Source organism: Barbatula barbatula (genome assembly GCF_947034865.1).
Source record: "Barbatula barbatula genome assembly, chromosome: 24".
Classification (NCBI taxonomy): Eukaryota; Metazoa; Chordata; class Actinopteri; order Cypriniformes; family Nemacheilidae; genus Barbatula; species Barbatula barbatula.
Window position 1 is genome coordinate 1,215,992 of NC_136787.1, and position 25,731 is coordinate 1,241,722.

General features: G+C 41.2%; 2 protein-coding genes across 3 annotated transcripts; one reads left to right on the forward strand and one right to left on the reverse strand.

Annotated features, from left to right (window-relative positions):
• Positions 1 to 19,165, forward strand: chd1 (chromodomain helicase DNA binding protein 1). Of its 2 annotated transcripts, XM_079448169.1 has the most exons (37): positions 1 to 289; positions 1,950 to 2,084; positions 3,010 to 3,196; positions 3,317 to 3,451; positions 3,537 to 3,586; positions 3,672 to 3,815; positions 5,509 to 5,774; positions 5,879 to 6,104; positions 6,188 to 6,288; positions 6,370 to 6,548; positions 6,626 to 6,750; positions 7,112 to 7,328; positions 7,742 to 7,831; positions 9,694 to 9,884; positions 9,987 to 10,175; positions 10,450 to 10,612; positions 10,817 to 10,969; positions 11,060 to 11,131; positions 11,535 to 11,684; positions 11,777 to 11,925; positions 12,030 to 12,126; positions 12,265 to 12,360; positions 12,449 to 12,625; positions 12,795 to 12,955; positions 13,233 to 13,274; positions 13,347 to 13,480; positions 14,431 to 14,569; positions 14,753 to 14,903; positions 15,115 to 15,237; positions 15,470 to 15,613; positions 15,720 to 16,001; positions 16,133 to 16,258; positions 16,779 to 16,957; positions 17,044 to 17,143; positions 17,237 to 17,288; positions 17,377 to 17,608; positions 17,707 to 19,165. In XM_079448169.1, exons 2-37 carry the CDS (start codon positions 2,032 to 2,034, stop codon positions 18,020 to 18,022), a joined length of 5,391 nt encoding a protein of 1,796 aa, XP_079304295.1. In that variant the 5' UTR covers positions 1 to 289; positions 1,950 to 2,031; the 3' UTR covers positions 18,023 to 19,165. The 2 variants fall into 2 exon arrangements, with proteins under 2 accessions (XP_079304295.1, XP_079304294.1); XM_079448168.1 differs by having other exon boundaries at positions 6,188 to 6,548.
• On the reverse strand, positions 19,136 to 25,718 carry reep5 (receptor accessory protein 5). Its single transcript, XM_079448174.1, has 5 exons — positions 25,513 to 25,718; positions 25,288 to 25,381; positions 20,277 to 20,415; positions 19,923 to 20,091; positions 19,136 to 19,851 (listed from the first exon to the last, which is right to left on the reverse strand). The coding sequence occupies exons 1-5, from the start codon at positions 25,628 to 25,630 to the stop codon at positions 19,802 to 19,804; spliced, it is 570 nt and encodes a 189-aa protein (XP_079304300.1). The 5' UTR covers positions 25,631 to 25,718; the 3' UTR covers positions 19,136 to 19,801.
• Positions 25,719 to 25,731: the final 13 nt, after the last annotated feature.

The following is a 25,731-nucleotide window of genomic DNA, read 5'->3' on the forward strand; positions in this document are numbered from 1 at the left end:
GCAGCAAACGTTCGTCTGTTTCGCGGGTGCGGATGACGACACACGTCTCTCCGCGCTCAGTCAGTGTGCTCGAGCGCGTCATGGCGGAGGCCGGTTGTTTTAGGATGTACAGCTGAAATATGCCTTCTGTTCTATCAGTGATTCCAGCGTATGGAATACGAGAAACTGTTTCGCATCTAAACGCGAGGCGCACTTGACCGCGGACGGGAAAACGAGAAACTCTCGCCTCAGAATAAAGTGTAGGAGCTCCAGCAGAGAAAGAGTCTGGCAGCGGTGTACGGGCAGACAGGTAACCGAAAACACCTTTAATGTGTCTGCAGTTGTGTGTGAGATCTGAGGGGACTTCTCTATAAAACACCGACCAGTGCGGGATTCATGTATTCGGCGGAATATAAGTGTATTTGGGGGTCAAGAGTGATGAAAACAAACTGAGCGGCGCATTAACGTTACAGGAATCAACAGCATGATTGTCGGATAATGTTTGTCTGATAACTGTTCGAATTCAGTCCGATCAAACTAAAATCCAGAGTCTGTTCTTTCGAAAGCTCGTTTTGGGGTATTTAAGACACGCCGGGTACATTTATGCTGTGTATCCCATTAAACTCGTTCTCTTGAGTGAGGTTGCTCTGTTAGCTTGAGGCTACGGAGTTACTAGCGCGACCAACTGCTTAAATCAATAAGTGATTACACGGGTGCAGATGAGATATAAGCGCGTGTTACATATCATTGGAACACTAAAAAACATTGGCTGTTAATAACGTGCTCGTCTAAATTGTTAGTCGACCGGCAGACAACTAGCTAACACACGCTTCTCTGTTAAAGCGTTAGCATGTTTAACTAACATAGCCAGTCCGGCTAATACAGAAACATGCTGAGGAAGAATTTGAAGTGTACCGCCAATCCAGAGCTACTTGTGGGACACAAAAAAAAACCATAGTCCTGGGTAAAGATTAAGCGTGTGAACTTTCATACCCGAATGAAGTGGAAAGCGAGGGGTGTTTTTGGTAATGTACGCAAAGCTACCCGGACAGTGGCGCGCCGTCATGCCCAGAATGGCGCTGCCACAGGCGCTCGCGCAGTAAAGGAAAACCCGCGGCTTTCTAGGCCTGAATCCAAGAGGCCTCTCCAGAGAACATCGCACTGAGCTTCATTCATTGATACAGACGCTTTCGTTTTACACGAACACATCATACTAAAGTTCTTTACGACTCGTTTTGGGGTTCTGCTTTGGAAAACATCTACGAATGTCTGAATGTGAACAACCTCACTGTTATTCCGACAGTAAATGGTGAAAATAAATGTCTCACCTCCTCTTGCGATGCATTGAAGGAGAAAGAGTTTAAACTCATTCAAAAGAATGTGTTAGTTACAGCTTTTGTACATCTGTATATTCTGACGCTGGGAAATTCCAGCGTTATGGACGTGACATTTTGCGTTATGAATGTGACATAAAAACGCTTAGAGGATGTATTTGCTAACAATATAGTGAACCATTTGTTTATATTTTACTAAACCCATTTAAATAGACGTTTAAAAATATCTATATGCACAAGTTTGCTGCTTTAAAAATGGGAAATAAAAATGCGTTATGGATGTGACAAAAAAGAACACGGTTTGGGGAGACGACAAACGATATAGGATTAATATAGAATTAAACTGCACAAACCTCCCTGTTTTTTTACAAAACATAAAATAGTAACTTTCATGTACATATTTATCCTGTCTATGAAAAATCATGCACTAAACATAAAACAACTTGAAGAGAGATGTCACGTGGATATCTAATCCTCTAAATGTTGATTCATGTGCAGTTTAAGCACAGTAACAAAAATATATTTGACTAAATTGACATTTCATGGAATTGCCAATTCTGTTTGTTTGTATGTCAGCTGTGGGATGTTTTGTTATTCTGGTCAGTTGGCATGGAGTATTTAACACAATTCTTATAGGTGATCTGCTCTGAAGTGGACTGCACACAGACTGTACAGGATCTTATTAGACACTGATCCTTTTACATTTGATCCGTTCGAGATGGCTGGACGCAGTGAGGATGAAAGTGTCAGTAACAGCAGTGGAGAGTCAAGGTAATACATCAGTTTTAATGTTGGGGCAAAGTAAAGACAAATGATTGATTTAATGTTACACAAAAGAATACTTCACACACACACTCTTTCCCGTCATTAACACAACCTCATGGCATCCCACAGCATGACTAATTGTCACATGATATTATAAGACAAACCAGGAGCCAGTGAGGTTTATTTTGTGTACGTCAACATTGAGCTGTAAGATGTGATTGTGTGTTTGAATAATAAATGAAGAAAAAAAAGATACGGTTTGAAGCCAGGATATATATGAAGAGTTTGATTCCAAAATGAGATGACTCCATTTAAAAACAAATCATGTTTTTTATTATGTTATCATGCTTTTGTTGTGTTGTATTGTGTTAGTTAGCTGTATTTTTTTAGTTAGTATGCTTTACTTCATAACCAACCAACTGCAGATTGATATTAATTGTAATGTACAGTAAAATAACATGATTTTTGAAATCTCATTTTGGATCCAAACTCTTCATATCTATATTTAAATGGACTACTGTTGTGCTGCTTCTCTGATGTAGTTTGTGGTGGTTTAATCACCAGTCCAATTTATTTCTTTTAAAAAGCAACGTGATAGTATTTTCATAATAATTATCTATTCATAGCCGCCTGTACATTAATGTTCGTAGTATATAGCCATCGGTATATATTGTTCATAGAAAATACCTACTGTCGTATTTTCATAGTCCATGCCCACTGTATAATATTCTCTCATATTGTATTCTGTATTTATTCTAACTGTATATCCTGCACTTGCTAGTTGCACTTCTGGTTAGACCTAAACTACATTTTGTTACACTGTACTTGTATATGTGTAATGACAATAAAGTTGAATGTAATCTAATGTTTTATAAGGGATGATAATGTGTAATCTGCTCTCCATGATCATAATTCTTGTGTGTGTTTTTAGTAACTCAGATGATGAGTCTGGGTCAGGATCGGGATCTGGTTCCAGTTCCAGCAGTAGCAGTTCCAGCAGCAGCCGATCAGGAAGCAGCGAGTCAGGAAGTGGCTCAGATTCTGGGAGCCAATCAGACTCTGACTCTGAGAAGGCCAAGGAGAAAAATGATCAAGGCAACAAAATTGACGGAGCAGCGGTAACACCTATTTTTTACCAAAATGTTAAAGTGCCAGAAAGCACATACAGCGTTTCATACATGAACTGAAGCTGTAGCTGAATGTAAACAAAGTTCTAAACTATTCTATTTTTGCTGTAGTTTTGGAAATCCAACCCCAGTATACTGACGGTACAAAGGACGGCCATGATCAGAAAACAACAGTTACAACAACAGCAGCAGCAGCAGCAGCTCCATCATCAGCCACAGAGCACTTCTAACAGCGGCTCAGATGAGGTCCAGTAGGACAGTCACTCTCTCAAACAACAACCGTGTTCCGTCTTCTAGTTTCTAATCTTCTAGCTTCTTTTCTTTCCTACAGGATTCCTCTAGTAGTGACTCAGATGATGACTCCAAGAGCAAGAGTAAAGGGTGAGTGAGTGTCTGTTGATCCAGAACATGACATGACCGTCTGAAGGATTTCATTTTGAGCATTTATGCTTTTCTGTGTGTTCAGGTCTGGATCAGACTCGGATTCAGGTTCAGACTCTGGTTCAGGAAGTGGTTCTTCTGAGTCCTCAGCAGAGGAGGGGAACAGCGAGGAGTCTGTGTCTGACTATGAGCCCAGTCACAAAGTCAAGAGCAGAAAACCTCCAAACAAGTGAGATTCGTGTCAGATCTTTTTTTTTACAGTGCTGTGTTTTCGAAGCAGCTTTGCACGAGATATTTTGGTACAGTCATTCAAATAATTTTCTCTATGGTCCACTTCTTGTTTATGTATTCACATTTAGCAAAGCGTGGCTATTTGTTTGCTTGCAAGTCTATTTGAAATAAACTATGGATGCCCCGAATAGTCGAAGATTTGAGACTTCGATAGGAGCAGCCTAATTCGACTACACCCTCAAAGAGGTGTTATGCTATTTATGTTATATGGGCAGTGGTACAGCAAACGCACTGCGCTCGCAAAAATATTATTTATGATGTAAAGAAATGGGATGTTTTTAAGGTTGGTTACCGAAACCCCCAGCGCATATGAGCGCGAGAGCTGGCTATGATCCAGTGCAGGATCACGTCTCTGCACATCACCTGTGCTGTGAGGCAGCACTTTCCGCAGGCACCTGGATTCACTTACTGAATGTTTTGGACAAATAAAAATGAATTAACACTTCTTTGTCTGTGAATGCACATGGTTCGTTACTTAGACTGGACTTTGCACTGCATGATACAAAAAATATAACCAAAATCACCTCATATAGCACGCACAGCACAGACTTTTGGAACTGTGAAAGCAAGCATACGCGTCAAGAGGAGATGCTTTATTGCATTCCTCCTTTACATGTGGAAAATAGTCACTTTATTGGTAGTTCATTGGTAATGAACGTGATTTATTCCAGTTTGTAAATATAATTCATTATTATCAAGTAGTTTTGTAAATAGTTTTAAAGCGAGATCTAGTTTGTAAGTGGCACAGCATTGTTTCACAATGTTTAAGGAAAATGTCCATTAATTGTCTGTGTGCAGTCACATGGTTTTTATGATGCATGAGGCGCGGCTGCAGGGCAGCAAGTCATTATAAGCCCATTATAAGGAAACGGCTTAACATACCAAAAACAACCACGGAAACCAAAATGCATACATTTGTTTATCACTGATGTCAAACATAAACATGATAACCGAAAAAGTTTTATGTTCTCAGATTGTCGCCGGCTTGTTATGTGGTTTCTTTAAAATGAACTTTAATGAGTAACAAGCTTAAAGTGACACTATTGTTATTCCTGGAATAAGTGTTTGTTCTTTTAACAGTAGCTAGTGTTTATTACAATTTAAAGACAAACCGTAAAAACTTTCAGTGGTCGTTGTTTCAGTATGTTTCATTATAATGACCTTAAATGGTTGAGATTTATCAGTTTAATCAGGACTCGATCTTTGCAGCGCCATGACAAGGTTCTTGAGCCGTAAATTTGAGCTCACCTGGTGGTTGTTTAGGTATATAAACGCCGTTAAGTGTTTTCCAGCTCGGCTTATCCCAACCGCAGATTCAGGTTCACAAGACACTTTTATCTGCATTTCTCAGTCAATGCGCACATTCACCCTCTTAATGAACATCAACTTTTGCTACACAATAAAAACACCTTTCATGGTTTGATCAAAAACACAGGTATTTTGAGTTTGTGATAGTGAATTCCTATAGAGAAAATCACTTCCTACCCTCCATCGGCACTTCACGCAGTGCCGTGACATGTGCAAACAACCTGTTATACCATTTGCCGCAGTTCCCCTGTATTTCAGACATTTTGCTATTTATAATGCCTTTTATATAGTGTGCATTTATTATATGTTTGCTCTTCTCTTAGGGCAATTGCAAGGAATGGCAAAAAGAGTAAAGCTTTAAAGCAGAAGCCCTCGCCCTCTTCCTCCGATGATGAGGACGATTATAAGAAAGCTCTTGCCGGCCCGCGGCGGCAGGCCACGGTCAACGTCAGCTACAAAGAGGACGAGGAACTGAAGACCGATTCAGATGACCTGGTGGAGGTATGTGGAGAGGATGTCCCACCACCAGAAGAGGATGAGTTTGAGACTCTAGAGAGGGTGATGGAAATGAGGATAGGGCGGAAAGGAGGTGAGGACCACAAACATGAAATGTTAAATTGATAACTTTTGGAATTTAGACAGTTTTGTCAGCATTATTTAAAGCCTGAATTGAAAACCGTTTTTTTTTTACAGCAACGGGAGCTGTAACGACAGTTTACGCTGTGGAGGCAGACGGCGACCCCAACACCAACTATGACCCCAACAGACAGTCAGGAGATGTGCAATACTTGATCAAATGGAAGAACTGGTCCCACATTCACAACACCTGGGAGACGGAGGAAACCCTCAAACAACAGAACGTGAAGGGCATGAAGAAACTGGACAACTTCAAGAAGAAAGAACAAGAAAGGAAGAAATGGTATCCATGCTTCTGGAAAATGACAATTCTTGTAGTTCACGTGCATCAATCATGATGCTGATTAAGATTTCTTATGTCTGCAGGCTGAAAACTGCTTCACCTGAAGATGTGGAATACCTCAACTGTCAGCAGGAACTGATGGATGACCTGCATTCACAATACCAAATTGTAGAGCGAATCATCGGTGAGGAAGCTCTCAACTCTCCAGATTTTGAGTCAACGCAGACGGTGTTTATTTATTTCTGCTGTTGTCTTAAACTCACAGGACATTCAAATCAGAAGTCGGCTGCAGGTTATCCAGATTACCTGTGTAAATGGCAGGGTTTGCCGTACTTTGAGTGCAGCTGGGAAGATGGAGCGCTCATCGGCAGAAAGTTTCAGAAGTGCATTACTGACTACATGAGCCGAAACCAGAGTAAAACCATCCCATCGAGAGAATGCAAGGTGAGCGCCTGTGAAGTACTGCGGAGCACTAGGAAACGTGACGTGTCAGATCACTTCATTTGTGTTGTTTTCTCTAGGTTTTAAAACAGAGACCTCGGTTTGTGCCCATGAAGAAACAGCCTCACTATATCGGTGGAGAAGGTCTGGAGCTGCGGGATTATCAGTTGGACAGTCTGAACTGGATGGCCCATTCCTGGTGCAAGTAGGTTTTATTCATTTAAAATGGATTTTTATTAGAATTCACAATCACTTGAATTGAATGTTTCTCATGATCTTTACATTCTTCTTCTGATACCGTATGATGAAATGTTGTAAATTATTTGTGGTGACAATAACTGTGTGACCCCAACAAATATTCTAGGGTTTAGCATTATTGGGAAGATGTTTCCTTTGGAAAAATATGTCAAATTTATTTGATCCGATAAATCAAATTCACATTTATTAACCTCCTAAGGCAAAGGCTGCAGAATGATTTACAATCGTGTGGAGAATGAACACAGTTGATAAACCTCTAAAGTGTTTTACCTCTACCCGTATCACTGATAACTCTTTTGCTTTTCCAGAGGGAACAGCTGTATCCTAGCAGATGAAATGGGTTTGGGTAAAACCATCCAAACCATCAGTTTCTTGAATTACCTGTTTAATGAGCATCAGCTGTACGGACCCTTCCTGTTGGTGGTGCCACTGTCCACACTTACATCCTGGCAGAGAGAGATCCAGCTCTGGGCTCCACAGATGAATGTTGTCGTCTACCTGGGTGATATCAACAGCAGAAACATGGTATGAGTGCATAAAACACGAGAGGGTGCATACTCAAAAAATGATTGCTTCTCAATCAGACGGGTTTATAAGCAGTTTATTACAAATACTAAACCTGTATCTGCTGTGACCACCAGCCAATGAGACGCAGGTACAGCAGAAAGATGTTATTGTTAAAATGTTTCCTGTGTTTGATGTCACATTTGAAGCAAATGAGGGAGGTTTTTGTGAGTTCAAAGGTCTTAAGGATAATTCCGTTTTACAAATCACAACTGAAGCAGGTTCCCTCAGCCCCACTACCATCATTTGTGGGTGCTGTGACGTTTTTTTCCCCACCTAATTGCGATTGGAGACCTGTTATCTGCTATGCTTGTTATCTGAGTCTGTGCATATTTATGTTCTGCTAATCTCAAGTGTTTGTGATTCTCGTTTAGATCCGGACACATGAATGGATGCATCTGCAGACCAAACGCTTAAAGTTGAACATCCTTCTCACTACTTATGAAATTCTGCTCAAAGATAAGGTATGTCTTTTGCTCTCCATTAGGGATGTAACAGTAACAAAATCTCCCTGTACGATAATACCTCGGTATAAAGTGTGTGATACGATATTTAAAATATCATCACATCCTTGCGACCACTTCTTTGGGAACCCCTGACTTGGAGGTGTATGAGTTATAGTATGAGACGGGTCAAATAAAACCATTGCACCAGATGGACCTTGACAAAGGTAACATCTATTATTTTTTCTAACATTCTGTTAGGGCCTGGAAAACCTATCATTTCATATAGTCATGTGACCATGATAATTAGGGATGCACCGATACCAGTTTTTCTCTGCCGATCCGATTCCGATACTGAACTTTCAAATATCGGCCGATACCGATCCAAATCCGATATCAGTTATTGTTGACCTTTTAAGGTTTAGAATGTCTGTAACTCACACAGTCATTAAATTTATCTGCTTAAAGTCAAGCTTTGCATATTCATGAAATACATCAAAACTAAGATAAATAATATACACAGTATGACGGACATCTTTAGTAAGAACACTGTGCTAAACTTATAATTGAAATAAATTACATTTAATCAAGCTATGGAGTCATCCAAAAGACAATCTGTATTTTCCAATCATCCAGCATTTCTTTGATTGAAGCTGAAATCACGCTGCTTCTGTGTGATCCTCGCAACTCTTTAGCATGTAGCACAGCACTCTGCAATGCGTAACCAGAATCCATCCCATGCGCGGTTAAACTCAAAAGGGAATGGGACACACGTCGGAGCTCCAAATATTAGCAGTGAAGCTCAAAGATTTTACATCTTTTAACTGATCCGCAACATGCGACGACACTATAAAATAACTCGGGCAAAGCTGTTTCAGAAATGTATTTACGCGATGGTAAACTAACGCGGTTCAGGCGACGGAAGCCTACATTTTCCACAACAAAGAGAGGCTGATTATCTAGTACAATCAATTCCACAACTTTTTCTGTGATTTTTACAGATTTTTTTGTCGTCTTTGTGAAGTTTTTCTTCCCTTTGAAATAATTCCTGCAAGGTTTGGTGCTTTAATTCGTCCTTTTTGCGTTTCGCTTGTACAAACTCTTCGTGATCTTTTCCGTGATGCTTCTGAAGATGTTTGATTAAATGTGTCGTGTTGTAACGCGCAACAGTACTTACACACTGGCAGCTGTGCTGCTTTCTGTTGTTTCAAGCGTGAAATATTTCCACATCTGCGACGTCTTCAACACGCTGAAATTTCCATATAGGCATAAAGTTGGGTCCTGAAAGGTCTCCCCACTAAACTCGCCTGTCGGGCCATTACGCAAAATAAATTTCAAAGTATTTAATTATTATTTTTAAGTAAATGCATTTTTCTCAAAATAAACGCATTCAATCTTGATAAGCGGTCTTCCTATTGCCCGTCGGTTGGCGCTTGGGTGGCCTATTTCTTTCGCCTTGCCATGGATATTGTTTTTTTTGGGAGAATTGCCCAATAAAAGGAATAGGACCCCTATTACAAAACCGGGATCCAGACTTATCAAAAAACTTTCGATTTGATTGAAACAATTTGATGTGCTGTGGGAGAGTATCGAGCACAGAAATACTACATCATACATCCAACTAGTTTTTAACAAGTTGACCATGTTAAGCATGACAAGCCTGCATGTTCAACAGCGTAAAGGAGTCAGAATGCATGAAATAGCATGTTACCCGATCTCTAACAAACAATGTTTTCCCAGGATATATAAAGAATATATATTTTATATATTTATAAAGAAAAAATAATATGTAAAAAACTTAATGCAAACTTGATGCACTTCAAGCCTGGTTCTTTTAAAATACCTGTGCTGAAAATTCTCACTGTGTTTTGTTGGTCCTGCAGTCATTTTTAGGCAACGTGAGCTGGGCGTTCATTGGTGTAGATGAAGCCCATAGGCTGAAGAACGACGACTCGCTTCTCTATAAGACCATGATGGACTTCAAGTCTAACCACAGACTGCTGATTACAGGCACACCTCTGCAGAACTCCCTCAAAGAGCTCTGGTCTCTACTGCATTTCATCATGCCCGAGAAGTGAGCAAACTTTCGCTTTCACGTCAGCGTGTAGCGTGAGACTTGATTTGAATGAAGATCTGGGTTTAGATGTGTGGCAGATCCGTGTTGGCATGTGTGCAGGTTTCACTCGTGGGAGATGTTTGAAGAGGAACATGGGAAAGGCAGAGATTCGGGCTACACCAGCCTTCATAAAGAGCTGGAGCCTTTTCTGCTGCGCAGAGTCAAGAAGGATGTGGAGAAATCGCTGCCTGCCAAGGTGGAGCAGATCCTCAGGGTGGAGATGAGCGCCATTCAGAAACAATACTACAAGTAAGAGAACTTCATGTTGTATAGCAGTAATAAAAGTGCACCCGTTCCTGGCTTCAAGTTGGTGGAATTGTAGTCTGTGACATGTCATAACACACATCCCAGTAACAGTAGTTACCAACTATCCAATAAGTTGGTCTTTTTACAATGGAGAACGTGCAAAAATCATAAGACATTTTAACCGTCAGCTAGAAGGTTTTATGAAGTTGTTTTGTCTGAACTGAACTCTCTCGAGTGTTTGGATAGTCAGAAGCTCTCTGTGCACATCTTTGTTTAGGTGGATATTGACGAGGAACTATAAAGCCCTGAGTAAAGGCACTAAGGGAAGCACATCAGGCTTTCTGAACATCATGATGGAGCTGAAGAAATGCTGTAACCACTGCTACCTCATCAAACCTCCTGAAGAGAACGAGTTCTACAGCAGACAAGAGGGACTACAGGTGTGTGTTTGTGTTCATGCCTTCACCTGACATGACAACATTCTCGTGCCCTGTTCAGACCTAAGATGAATGATAAGTAGGAGAAACGATCCCACACTTTTAGAAAGTTACATAGCATATAAGCGCACGATAGCCATTTTGAAAGGTTTTAAACCATAAAGGCAGCAAATTAGATTAGTGATCTCTCTGGGGTTCTGTCTGCAGCACTTGATTCGCAGCAGTGGGAAACTGGTGCTTTTAGATAAACTGCTGGTTCGGCTGAAGGATCGAGGTCACCGCGTGCTCATCTTCTCTCAGATGGTCCGGATGCTGGACATCCTGGCTGAGTATCTGAAGTCCAGGCAGTTCTTATTTCAGGTGAGAGGAAGACGCTGTTTCACAGCTGGAAACCGACTCAGCTTAATAGCAGTGTTTGAGTAACAGATGTGTAAATGTTTGTGTTTTCAGAGACTGGACGGTTCTATAAAGGGTGAGATGAGGAAGCAGGCGCTGGATCATTTTAACGCCGAGGGTTCAGAGGTATGTGTGCTTCAAATGTAATTGTACTGCAACGTGCGTGTTGTGCTTTCTATTGCGTCAAATATTAAAAGTATGAAATGAGCACCTTCGGCTCATTTCAAACCCGTATAGATGTGTTTGTTCCGCTAAACACAAAGGAAGATATTTGGAAGAATGTCAGCAACTAAACAGATCTCACCCTACATTTACTGCCAGAGTAGGGAAATCAATGGGGGTTGAGATTGGACATTTTTTCAAATGTCTTTCTTTGTGTTTAGCAGACCAAAGACTTTTACTAAGGGTCAGTAAATGATGCCATATTTTGGATGAACTGTCCAGTAAACGGCAATAAAAAAAATGAAATCCACAAACAAGTTAACAAAATGGTATATTACTAAAATGAGATTTCTGTTTGATTTTGCAGGACTTCTGCTTCCTGTTGTCTACGCGAGCAGGTGGTCTGGGCATTAATCTGGCTTCTGCGGATACAGTGGTCATTTTCGACTCGGATTGGAACCCTCAGAATGACCTACAGGCCCAGGCCAGAGCTCACAGGATCGGACAGAAGAAACAGGTCTGCTTAATACACAAGCACATGAGCATTGCTCTGATTCCATGAGCGCATACATCACTCACTTATTTTTACTGTGCCCTGTTTGCTTTAAGGTGAATATATACCGTCTGGTGACAAAGGGCTCAGTTGAGGAGGAGATTATTGAGAGAGCCAAGAAGAAAATGGTATTAGATCATCTGGTGATTCAGAGGATGGACACTACAGGGAAGACAGTTCTTCACACGGGTGCCGCTCCGTCCAGGTACAACACACGATATAACCCGACGAACTTTTATCTATCACATTGATAGTGTTATTCTGATAAACACTGCAAAATCTTACTGTGATTGTCTGAATCCACTTCAGTTCCACTCCGTTCAACAAGGAGGAGCTGTCTGCTATCCTGAAGTTTGGTGCAGAAGAGCTCTTTAAAGAGCAGGAGGGAGAGGAGCAGGAACCTCAGGTCTGTCCTGTCAACAGCTCAGACGTTCACAACACAACATCAGTTTGGATTCACTCTGTGCTTTACTAAGAAATTCAAATTCTCCAAAGGGTGTGTGTACTTTTTTTACATCCTGTGTGGTGTTTGTGTAATTGACAGGAGATGGATATCGATGAGATCCTGAAGAGAGCGGAGACCAGAGAGAATGACCCTGGACCATCAACTGTAGGAGAAGAACTTCTCTCACAGTTTAAGGTAAAGTTTTTACTCTTTAAAACTCGCTCACGTCTCCTGTTTCCTCACAAGAAACAGTTATTCAAGATGAACACGCCTTTACGTGCAGGTGGCCAACTTCTCCATGATGGACGATGAGGAAATTGACATGGACACAGATAGACACAATAAGAACTGGGATTCAATTATCCCCGAGGAGCAGCGGAGGAGACTGGAGGAGGAGGAGCGACAGAAGGAGCTGGCAGAGATCTATTTACTGCCCCGCATGAGAAAATGTGCTAAACAGGCTAGTCATACCTTCTGATGTTTGCTAGATCAGGTCTTGCGTTTTAACAATAGACGTGTGAGAGACGTAATAACTCATCAAATTCTCATAACATCCAATTCTAGACATTTGATTTATATCATTCAGCTTGAAATATTCAAAACAATATGCTGCATTTTATTTTGTACAGATCAGCTTTAATGGAAATGAGGGCAGACGCAGCCGGAACAGGCGCTACTCTGTTTCAGACAGTGATTCTACCTCAGATAGAAAGCGGCCCAAGAAACGAGGAAGACCTCGAACCATTCCACGAGAGAACATTAAGGGCTTCACTGATGCAGAGATACGCAGGTAAAGCACGGTTTCCAAATATGTGCATCACAGTAAGAGTAACAATGTAATATTTCCATGTTGTTGATTTTACTGTAAATTCAGAAAACAAATTGTGATTTGATAGCATTTATTATATCCAATAAACCTTTTATTATGGCAAAAGCAACTTCACATTATGTGTTAAAATACACAAGACGTAGTTTTGTGTTAATCTTAAATGCACACTTGAAGACATTATATACTATCATACTCCCTGTACCCTTTGTCAGTAATAACACCTTTTTTGTTTACACAGGTTTATCAAAAGTTACAAGAAGTTTGGTGGTCCTTTAGAAAGGTAAAATAGCCATTATACTTTTATTTGGAAGCATCGTGGCCTGTCTCTGACCTCACTCTCTGTATTTGACAGACTGGATGCTATCGCTCGTGATGCTGAGCTGGTGGATAAATCCGAGCATGATCTTCGGCGGCTGGCTGAGACCGTTCACAACGGCTGTGTGAGGACGCTGAAGGAGAATCCCTGTGGACCTGAGAGAACCTCGGGTAAGAGAAAACTACAGCTATATTTACTCACCCATCCGGTTTATGGAAACAGTGTCTCACGAAACCACTGAAACATCATGGCAGTAAAGATTTGAATTATAAGACATACAATTCGGTTACACAAAACATGATCATAATAAAAATGATTGTGTTCTCTACCTCGGACAGAACATCAGTTTCATTTACATTTATTAATTTGGCAGACGCTTTTATCCACAGCGACTTACAAGTAGTTTTTTACAGTGGTACATTACTGCAGAGCAATCAGCGGTAAGGTGTCTTGCTCAAGGGCACTTCAGGCCACAGCTGTCCCGATAAAGTTTGAAATTAAAACACACAATTGAATTTTCTTCTTGACATTCTCAAATAGAAAAAAAAAGCCATTGACAGAATATTCATGTAAAATAAAAATGATGAAATAGTGGAAGTGTCCAGGACTGATATTCTCATCCTCCGTAATGATGATATTTACATTAAGTTTGATTTTATGTGAAGAAACACATCTACTAGTACCTTATAAATGGCAAGACAACTAATTACTTTATATTTTTCTAGTTAAAAATGTAATATTGTCTTGTCACGCTGTGTCCAAGACTTATTCCACATTTAAAGAATTTTGACATGTATAATATTCTATTAGAACTTTCCTGAAACAAGTTGGTGTGCTGGGGGAGTGTATCAAGCACGGAAACACTACGTCATACGTCCAACTAGTTTTTTAACAGGTTGACCGTGTTAAGCATGTTCAACAGCGTAAGGACAGTCCTGCAGAATGCATGAAACACTGTTGCACCACAAAAAAAAATTAAACGTGTCATATTTTGTTTTAAATGAATACAACGGGAATTTGTTGATACAAGTATTTCTAAGGAAAATCATGTTTGACATCTTAAAACGAAGATTTGGAGAGAATAACCCTTGTCCTGATTTATTCTCGCTTGTGTCATCAGGAGGCAGGAGAGGGAAGGTGAAAGGACCCACCTTCAGGATCTCAGGGGTTCAGGTCAATGCCAAACTGGTGATCTCTCATGAGGAGGAGCTGGCACCTCTACACAAGGCCATACCTGCTGACCCTGAAGAGAGAAAGAGGTAATTACACACTGACAAGAGCAGAACTAATCCTCAAGACATCCATGGTGTGTCAGAACTAGCCGCTGTGAAATCATGTTGAGACTCAACAAAATTCACCGGTGGGAAATCCTGCTTTCCTTAGCTGTGTTACAAACTTCTAGCTGTTTAATCCGTTGCTGTGTTTTTCCGGGATGTCCTCAGGTATATAATTCCATGTCATGCAAAGGCAGCTCATTTTGACATCGAGTGGGGTAAAGAGGACGACTCCAGTTTGCTCATCGGTATCTATGAGTACGGTTATGGCAGCTGGGAAATGATCAAGATGGATCCGGATCTCAACCTCACCCACAAGGTACACAATGACAAGAACATGAACAAATGATTGTTGTGCTCTAGTGTACTGTTATAGTTGATTTATTGATTATGTTAAAGCTCATACATGACCAGGCTAGCAGAAAAAGCCATGTGACCTGGCCCTGAGAATCACTTTTCAGTTTTTGTTCATATTTGCCATCCTTAGTGTCAGTCACTGCATTAAAAGATGAACTTTTTCTTTGTTGTAGCTCCTTCCAGATGATCCTGATAAGAAACCCCAGGCCAAACAGCTACAGACCCGAGCCGACTACCTCATCAAGTTATTGAGCAAAGACCTGGCCAAGAAAGAAGCCCAGAAGCAGTCTGGCACGGTGAGTCATGCTGGTTACGCACAGCCAATAATACTCAATGAACATCCACACAAGCAGGAGTTTATTATAATATTAAGATTTGTATTCAAACATTTGGAGTTCTTTTGAATATTTGAACAACATAAGATCATATTTTCTATTAATGTTTCTAAAGCCAAAGAACCACATGTACAAGCATGAATACATAAATATTCTAGAGATGATGTAAATGATGATTGCTTCTGTTCCGTAGGCAAACTCGCGGAAGAGGAAGCCACGGGGGAAGAAAAATAAAACTGTGAAACCGAAGGTCGATGAGGTGATGAACAGTCTGTCCTCAGCTCCTCCGTCAGAAAAGAGCTCTGAAGATGAGGATGACAAAGATGAAGAGGAGAAGGTTTGTGTTGCTCGCTGCACGGTGCTCTACTGACCGAGGAAGCCTACGAGGGCTTCAGATGTTTTATTGGGACAGAGCCTTCAAGTGTTTATCTGTGTTCTCACAGGAACCCGCTGTGGTGAAAGCACCTAACAGGAGAGGAGGCGTCACAGAGCGAACGGTTAAGGAGGAGGAGGAGGACGACGACGAGGAGGAGGAAGAGGAGGAGTCATCTGAGGAAGAGGAGCCTGAGATTAAAGAGCAAGAGGAGGAGATCAAGAAGGTGGTGAAAAAAGAGATCAAAAAAGAGAAGAAAGAGGAGGGCCGGGACAGCAAAGAACGAGAATCTAAAGAGAAGGAAATCAAGCCAGACCCCGTTCACAAAGAGGAAGAGTCTCTCACAGAGAAGGTTCAGTCAATAACACATCTGAATATATGACAAGAGCGACTGGTTTTAGAGAAGGCAGTTGGTCGCTGTTGTCTTTGTGCTGGGTATTGAATACAGTATTTGCATAAACAGCCGTTGATTTGTGTTCTCAGGCTGTCGATGTGAAAGCGGAAGTGAGGGAGAAGGCAGCAGACACACCTGTGCCCGTCTCTGCAGGAGGAGAGAATATTCCAGCATCTGAGGAGTCTGAAGAACTGGACCAGAAGACCTTCAGCGTGGTGAGTTAGTCTGTAAACCTAAATGGGCTGTTGCCTTCTAATGTGAACATCATTAAAACATGTACATCTGTCAGTTAGGGCTGGGCGATAAAACGTGAACTATAGTTTTTGCGATATAATTTATCAGTCTCAGCCATATTACATGTGTGCTGTGTTTTCTGTAAATTCTACATCGCATTTTTTTTATGTTCAGCTTTTTGGAAATTGTTTGTCACATTCTTGCAATAAACAGTTGTTTAATAACACAGTCTGGTTTCCACACAGGAGCTAAAATCTGCCTTATACGTAAGAGAAATAAAGATTTAAATCTATCTTGATAATTATCGTTATTGACTGATATGGATCATTTTATTGTGATTGTTTTTTTTCAGTCATATCGCCCAGGCCTGTCAGTAGCATATTTGTTCTCAAGCAAATACATTTGTTTATATAAAGAAAGTTTCGTAGAGCTCACTCACTGGATAAAACTCCATTATGACTGAGAGGATATTTTGACGACATGAAGTGTTGTATGTTTCAGTGTAAGGAACGCATGAGGCCGGTGAAGGCAGCGCTGAAGCAGTTGGATCGTCCAGAGAAGGGCCTGTCTGAGCGAGAGCAGCTGGAACATACACGCCAGTGCCTGATCAAAATCGGAGATCACATCACCGAGTGTCTCCGAGAATACAGCAACCCTGAACAGATCAAACAGTGGAGGAAGTAAGAGCACTTCATTCATCTTTTCATTATATCAGTGAAGGTTGATATAATAGTGACGATTGCTTGTAAACTCTTTTGTTTTCCAGAAATCTTTGGATATTTGTTTCCAAATTTACCGAATTTGATGCAAGAAAGCTGCATAAACTCTATAAGCACGCCATCAAGAAGAGACAAGAAAATGCTCAGGTATGAACGCATCGACATCAAGGTTTCTGAGATTTGTGCATTGTTTTAAACTGAATGCTGCTGTTATACCTAAAGTTTGTCTCATTTCTTCAGACATTGGAACAGAACACTAGCACTGTAAATACACAAAGCTCTAAACATTCAGGTTTGTCTTCACACATGTATCTTATATGGCTTAAATGTCTTGTTTGCGTGCACGTATATAACGCTGAATGCTGTTGTGCTGTTGTCAGATACGGAGCGGCTAAAGGAGTCGCAGCAGGACGACAGCAGCAGAGACAGCAGCAGCTCTGACAGACATCACTCATCTCGCTACCACGAACCAAGCAAAGATCGTCACCCTCCCGACTCGTACAGGAAGAGTGCAGACTCCAGGAAGAGACCGCACCCCTCCTTCAGCAACGGCAAAGACCACCGAGAGCGAGACAGAGACCACTACAGAGAGAGAGATCGACAGGACAGCAGGTCAGTGAACGCACGTTCTTATCTGACTTGACGAAAAGTCGCTCTTGTGTCATCTAGTGTATGAATTGAAGAAATTTGACGATCGTGACGTTTCACAGATATTACAGCGACAGCAAGCACAGGAAGGTAGACGATCATTTCTCCAGCAGAGATCACCGGTCGGACAGCAGTTCAAAGGAATCGAGGGAACACCGTTCTCACTCCGAGCACCGGTCCGGCACTGACTACACTCACCACAAATCATCACGGGACTACCGCTACCATTCAGACTGGCAGATAGACCACCGGGTTTCAGGCAGCGGCCAGCGCTCGCCCCGGGAGCAACGCTCGCCGTATGACTCTCGCTCGCCCTTCGAGTACTCGTCCGATCACAGAAGCACACCGGAACGGGTCTGGAGCAGCCGCAAGACATAACGCTCTCTTCTACTTCATCATCTCCTTCAATCAGCCATAGACACAAACACACAGGAAATGCCTTAGGGGACAGTCGGGGTTCAGGGAGCGCAGCTCTGGCCTCACCTGGGAGGAAACATAAATCCGCTTATTTTTGTATTTAAGAATCGGCTGCATCCTTCGCAGCCGCCGCAGAGTAATTTTTTTAAATCGTTATTTTTATAAATTGACTTTCCTGTTTTTCTGTTTGTTTGTTTGTTTGTTTTTTAACTTGAGAAGAGACAAATCCACGTCTCACCGTCACGGATCCAGACACGTAACGCGGCTCATGAAAGGATGCTAAATACATCAGTCTATCATTTTAGAGGGTGTTCCGAAGGACTGGGGTTTACCTTCCAAAGTACCTCGTTTACAGTGTTTAGTGACCACCTTGCCAATTTTGATCATTCATGTCTGAATTATTATTTAAAAATCTGTTTTGGCTGTAAAATAATCTGGGCTTTTTAGTGTACGTCCGATCATGTCACTTTCTCACATTGTACTACTGTAAATTATTGTAAAGTAAATCAAATGGGCTTTTCTCAGGCTGGTGTAGTTACCCGACCCTCAACTTTCTCCCCATCAACTCAGGCTATCTGAATATATTCCATGTGTGTATTCTGTAGGAACGTTTTTCTTTGGATTCTTTTTTTGTTTTTTTTGTCGTTTACTCCTAATTTGTGCGGTAGGCCTCGTCAAATTCCTGCACCCTGATGAGAAAACGAGAGGAAAAGGACATGAGAGGGTTAATGGTATCCAGAGGCTCGTGTGTGAGGTCTCGCAGGAACATGCTCATCATCAGCTTTCCTCTTGTTTTCTAGAACTGTTGGCAATAATGTAATATTTTCTATGCAGCCCAAATGTATTTGTGGTGACCGGCCCGAGTCAGAATGCTGTTACAGGAAACACTGATGTATATAGAACTCTATATTTCAAATCCAAATTTACACTGAAAATGCATGGATTTTTAGAGTAATTGTTTTATATAATTGTTTATGAAGTCATTAAACTCAAATCACTGTTTTCACCTGCAAACCGACTTGGTTCAAAATAGTGTTTGCTTTGTCAATGAGTACACACAGTCAGGTTTAATTTTGATGATAAAAGTCTAGAACCGTCAGTGGATTTTATTCTGTCTGGGTTTTTAGTACAATCTTGTGTCCGGACAAAATGATCCCAGATGAATGGAAGAGATTTGGTGGCTGTATGTCAGTTATGCGTAAATGATCTTCAGGCAAACAGTCTTTTATTATTAAGACACACAGCGTCACACTTTGATACCCTGAGGGATGTAATGACAATTGACTTTCACGCCCATGTTTTTCTTTCAATAGTCGTTTAATCGTTCAATTGAAATGTCAGATTCATATGCTTACAGTTCCACTCGTGATAGTCAGATGAGACATTTTTACAAACATTAAATCTTCCATATAAATACATCTGAGAATCGAAAGATTCAATCTATTTGCATAATACGTTACTATCATACAGCGATAAGGCATTGAAAAGATAAGAGCATTGCATTGGCGCGTCACTGGATTTATGCTTTATATGATAGACGGCGTACATGTTGAAACACAATTAGCATAACTTAGTATCTTCAGCTCTGACACGTTATCTGATGTAATATAATATGGATGCGATTAGATTGAAGGCAGACAATAGAAGTTAAACTCGTCAGATAATAACAAAGAAAGACGACGTTTGTTTGGAAAAGTAAAATCCTGTGAGGATCTGAAGCAGTTGAAATGGCAGTGACTTTTAGGTGCTCTTCTTCTCATCAAACATCAGGTTGGCAGATGCTTTCTTGGCTGTAAATCAAAAATAAAACGTCAGTGTTGGCCAGACTCAACAAAAGGCTTGACAGAAGAATGGCGTTTACCTTCATCTTTGAATTTGTCTGCAGCCTCTGATGCTTTATCTTTGAGGTCCTTCATCACATTGTCAATCTTGGCTTCATTTTTCAGGAAGAAGGGGCGAATGATTTTTGTGTAGAGCAGAACTGAGCCGTTCGACGGAGTGGGGGCCATACACCAAACCAAGAACACACACTAAACAGAAAATGACATTTAACAGCACTAAGTCAACTGACAGTTTTCACACCTTTCAGGTCAAACAACAAAATACAGTAGCCATATATCCTCTGTCATTTATAACTAAGATATGCACATCTGACATTAAAACACTACCATCTATTGCAGTTTAATTCATATGGTCATAAAGTACCGTACTTTACCTTTCCCAAAAAGTAAAATGGAAACCAGGAGAAGAAGATGTCTGCGAAGAACTCTGCCACACTGAACACCCCGTAAACCACCCAGTATGTCAGCCACTTGGTGTCGTCGTCTTTGGTGGCACTCTCGATGGCTTTGATTCTGACAAAAGAATATGAAACCACAAGCTTTATGAGTATATCTTTCATCATGTTAATGATCACTAAACTTCTGATGGTTTTTTGGGATGAAACTAAACAACAGACAGTAAAACGGCACATGAATGCCTGCTAGTTTTGTTAGAAGCACAGCCATGGTTTGTACGATGGCAGTATGTGAAGTTAAGAGAGCAGCGGATCTCTGTGGTCACAGAGCTGCTGACACACACACATGAGTCACGAGGTCTTCTGTGGTTTGGCAAACCCAGCCCTGATAACACCACTTAGTAGTCTCTTTATGAAATCTAAAATGTCATATCCTATTCACTATATGTCAATGTCGGATTTCTGTATGAGAAATACACACCTTTACAACATTTTAGCCATATGTTCATTCTGAACGGGCTTTCATAACGTTCATTAAAGATGGATTGTGCAGGTTTATGAAGTCAAAAAGTGGTATACTATGTGTGGATTTATAAAATATGAATTAATCTTAATCATTCTTTAAGCGTGTGTCTGCTTACCTCACTGAAACCATAAATACAGTGTTAAATGGATGTGTTGGCCCAGTTTTCACACACACTTCAGACATAAAGCAGGTTTTAAAATAGCTGAGGCACAACATCACGCAGAGTGAATGTGGGGTTGGCGTTTGCTTGATTTTACACACAAGTTTGGATGTGTTCGGTTGCACAGGTATCTTGTGTCGTTCCCTCAGTAGTAGCTAGCTATGTACAACTACAAGTAGACACTAAATTCTACAACTGCAAAAGAATAATATAATAATATATTTAGGAAATGTTTTATATATAAACATTTATAAATAATTTAAATGATATATCTATATATATATATATAAACGTATTCATTTTTATGTACAGTATCTGACAGATGTGAGTACACCCCACACATTCTAGTGAATCATTTATTATATATATTTCATGTGACAACACTGAAGAAATGAAACGTTGCTACAATGTAAAGTAGTGAGTGTACAGCTTGTATAACAGTGTAAGTTTGCTGTCCCCTCAAAATAACTCAACACAGCTATTTATGTCCAAACCGCTGGCAACAAAAGGAAGTACACCCCTAAGTGAAAATGTCCAAATTGGGCTTAAAGTGTATTTTCTTTGAGTGGCCACCATTATTTAACCCTCATGGGCCTGGAGTTCACCAGAGCTTCACAGGTTGCCACTGGAGTCCTCTTCCACTCCTTCATGATGACATCATCACAGAGCTGGTGGATGTTAGAGATCTTGAGCTCCTCCACCTTCCGTTTGAGGATGTCCCACAGATACTCAACCGGGTTTAGGTCCATCACCCTCAGCTTCTTAAGGCAGTGGTCGTCTTGGAGGAGTGTTTGGGGTCGTTATCATGTTGGAATACTGCCCTGTGGTCCCGTCTCCGAAGGGATGGGAAAATGCTCTGCTTCAGTATGTCACAGTACATGTTGGCATTCCCTCACTGAACGGTTGCTCCCCAGTGCTCATGCAGACCCAGACCATGACACTCCCACCACCATGATTGACTGTAGGCAAGACACACTTGTCTTTGTACTCCTCACCTGGTTGCCGCCACACACGCTTGACACTCTAGACCAGCGGTTCTTAACCTTTGTTGAAGTGCGACCCCCTTTTATTAACAATAATGTTTTGCGACCCCCCCCATTATATTAATATTAAGATATCATATTAAAATTGACAACATTCCCACACAGTTCTTCCATGCAATGTCATGTTCACGTACAAATGAATCCAATGTGGCGAAAATTTGTTCACCAGTTGTGCGTTGACAAAGCGGGCAACAGAAAAGAAAATCCTCCCTAATTTGTCCGTCGTCAAACAAATCGAACGTAAACCAACAACTGCGCTTCTCCGGCAATATCGGTGCTCTCATCAAGTTTGCTTTTCCTTTGATTCAGATGGACACTTTCTTTTGTCAGCACCAATTAAAAACCGGTCCATGTCTAATCAGAAGTCCAGCTATGAAACCTTAAATTGCTAAGCACGTGTGATAACTTCCAGTTAATGTGTTACTTCATGTTACCAGCAGGTGGTGGTATAAGGCGAGCATTTTAAACACGGTCAAAATAAATCTTCCAGCGACCCCCTGGCTACCTCTTTGCGACCCCCCTGGGTTAAGAACAGCTGCTCTAGACTAAAGACGCATCTTTTTAATCTTGCATACACTACACCATCATAATATATGTATTTCAAAGATCTAGGCTGCACTAATAAAATCAACTGGAACCAGGAACACTTCCAATAACAACTGATGCATTTGTTGCATCAAAGAGTGCAGAACAGTACTCTTCTCTCAGCCAGTCTTGTCTCATTGTTCCAAGGTTACCAGAGCGGGCAGGACGCAATCCATTCCCAGACCTGACAAATGCTGGACGAAGGACTCTACAAGACTTCAGCCGCTATTAGATTATTAATGATAATTTTAAATCTAACTTTGTTTTTTATTTTGTCTTGTTGTGTGCAGCACTGTTGAGCTTGTGCAGAGGCAGCAGTTTTTGCCAGAGAGGAACTGGAATCCCCTGGTTAGGCCTGGTTTCCCTCTGAGGTTTTGGGTTCCTCACCACCGTTTTCATACTGTTCTGCACTGTTTGCCTGGCCGGGGGGGCTGCTAGAATATTATAGTTTTATTTCATTAACACTGCATATAGGAATTTATTGTGTGTCTGATATTTGACCTGTGTTTTGACTCGCCTAACCTTTTATGTTTTACTTATAGTCAATGTTTTCTTGTACAGCTGCTTTGGAACAATGAAAATTGTAAAAAGCGCTATATAAATAAAGCTGACTTGACTTGACACCATCCGAATCAAATAAGTTAATCTTGGTCTCATCAGACCACAGGACATGGTTCCTTAGCAAACTGCAAAGTGTTTGCGGGCTTTCTTGTGCATCATCTTTAAAAGAGGCTTCCTTCTGGGACCACAGCCATGCAGACCAATTTGATGCAGTGTGTGGCGTATGGTCTGAGCACGGACAGGCTGACCCCCCCCACCCCTTCAACCTCTGCAGCAATGCTGGCAGACTCATACGTCTATTTCCCAAAGACAACCTCTGGACATGACGCTGAGCCGTGCACTCAACTTCTTTGGTCGACCACGGCGAGGCCTGTTCTGAGTGGATCCTGTCCTGTTAAACTACTGTATGGTCTTGTCCACCGTGCTGTAGCTCAGTTTCAGGGCCATCTTTGTGTAGAGCAACAATCATTTTCTCAGATTCTCAGAGAGTTCTTTGCCATGAGGTTCCAGTGACCAGTGTGAGAGCGATGGCACCCAATTCAACTCCCCATTCAGACCTGAGACCTTGTAACAATAACAAATCACATGACACCGGGGAGGGAAAGTGGCTTATTGGGCCCAATTTGGACATTTTCACTTAGGGGTGTACTCACATTCGTGGCCAATGGCTGTGTTTGGAGTTATTTTGAGGGGACTGCAAACTTACACTGCTTGTACACTCACTACTTTGAAGAAATGACACTTTGTAGTGTCGAAAATATATAATAAAATATTTACTAGAATGTGAAGGGTGTACTCACTTCTGTGAGAGACTGTATTTATATGCACAGTACACAAACTTTTATTCCAGATGCGAATAATCGCCGAACAGTCCCACTGTGATATTTGACATATTCACACTAGCGAAACCTTCTGTTACTTCACTTGTGTATATAAACCATGTATTCCACATATTTCTGAATGTTTTGTTTTTACTTTTGACACTACCTCGCAAAAGAGTGTAAAGTGCTGTAGAAAACAAATGTACTGATCTGAATACTCTGAGAGGAGTACAGTATGGTACATTCATTTATCATCCTGCATGATGATGCTTTTAGTTTCACACCAGAAATACATAAACCCAGTTTCAAATATTTCTATGATCACAAGTGCATCCGATGGACCCTGTGTGTGTATGTGTCCTACAGACAAATGCTGTGATGATAGAGCTGGACAAAGGACGTGGCGACTTAAATATAATTATTTTATATTTAGCATTGTTGTGCAAGCACTGTCGAGCTTGTGCAGAGGCAGCAGTTTTTGCCAGAGAGGAACTGGAATCCCCTGGTTACGCCTGGTTTCCCTCTGAGGTTTTGGGTTCCTCGTCACCGTTTGCATACTGTTCTGCACTGTTTGCCTGGCCGGGGGGGCTGCTAGAATATTATAGTTTTATTTCATTAACACTGCATATAGGAATTTATTGTGTGTCTGATATTTGACCTGTGTTTTGTCTTCCATAACCTTTTATGTTTTACTTATAGTCGATGTTTTCTTGTACAGCTGCTTTGTAACAATGAACATTGTAAACAGCGCGTATATAAATAAAGCTGACTTGACTCTGATTCAGAGTGAGTTCTGTTAACTCAAGTGCCAACTTGTGAACGCCTTCGTTCCTTATAACGCGAAACATCCAGGTGTCAATCTTATACTTGTATAATGTACATTTCATGATGATTCAAGTAAACGAGCATTATTTGCATCTGATAAAGAGTGAATGTTATACTGGGTGGCACCTGCTTCTGCCATCACAGCAGTCACTCAAGAATTAAACCACCATTAACAAAACGCTTTTCAAAGCGGTTACTTCGGCTGATTTCAAAAGTGGTCTTGAGGTATCACAAGGCCGAGACCCTCACTGAAGAAATGACATTGACATTATTTAGACATTAAATGTCACAATGAATATGCTGCAAATACAAGTACTGTGACAAAGTAGTGTTTGAGTCAGGCGGGTGCCGCGACAAGTAGGGTCCTTAACCATTATGACGTCACTCTGCCAGTAACCGCCGCAATGGCGTCACAATGACGTGAAGTAGCTCGTCGCGAGCAGAAAGATGGACTAAAATGCAAACTCACGATATGTAGGCGGGATAGGCGAACCCGATGAGATTACAGAGAAGAGAAGCGCCGTATCCGATCACCAGGTAGATAGCGATGAACGCGATAACAGCTGCCAAACAAGGGAAAAAAACACCGTGGTCGTTATCAGTGACGTTGATGTCGTAATCCACTTTATTGTTTTACAACCCTCCGTAAAACTGTTGTTATTGATGGCGTGTTTCCTGGAGAAACGTGACTCACCACACGCGATGTACTGCCTCTTCACTCCTGTGCGCTTCTCTATCTTCTCCAACGCGTCCGTCATGACATTTTTCTCGTGAAGGAACTTGTCGAATCGCTCTTTAAGCGCCTGCGCCATGATGCGTCTGATTGTTGTTTTATTCTAATGTAAATGATGCTTCGCGAAGAGCCTCGCGCTGCTCAACCAGATCGATCTGAACGTGAATGACACGACACGCA

Bases quoted from the DNA above. Each gene is read 5' to 3' on its own strand.
- chd1 (XM_079448168.1), top strand. From the start codon at position 2,032: ATGGCTGGACGCAGTGAGGATGAAAGTGTCAGTAACAGCAGTGGAGAG. The intron at 12,127-12,264 runs GTCTGTCCTGTC...TGTAATTGACAG, and splicing joins GAGAGGAGCAGGAACCTCAG to GAGATGGATATCGATGAGAT. The intron at 12,361-12,448 runs GTAAAGTTTTTA...CTTTACGTGCAG, and splicing joins AACTTCTCTCACAGTTTAAG to GTGGCCAACTTCTCCATGAT.
- reep5 (XM_079448174.1), bottom strand. From the start codon at position 25,630: ATGGCGCAGGCGCTTAAAGAGCGATTCGACAAGTTCCTTCACGAGAAA. The intron at 25,382-25,512 runs GTGAGTCACGTT...CTTGTTTGGCAG, and splicing joins GAGGCAGTACATCGCGTGTG to CTGTTATCGCGTTCATCGCT. The intron at 19,852-19,922 runs GTAAACGCCATT...TTTGATTTACAG, and splicing joins AGACAAATTCAAAGATGAAG to CCAAGAAAGCATCTGCCAAC.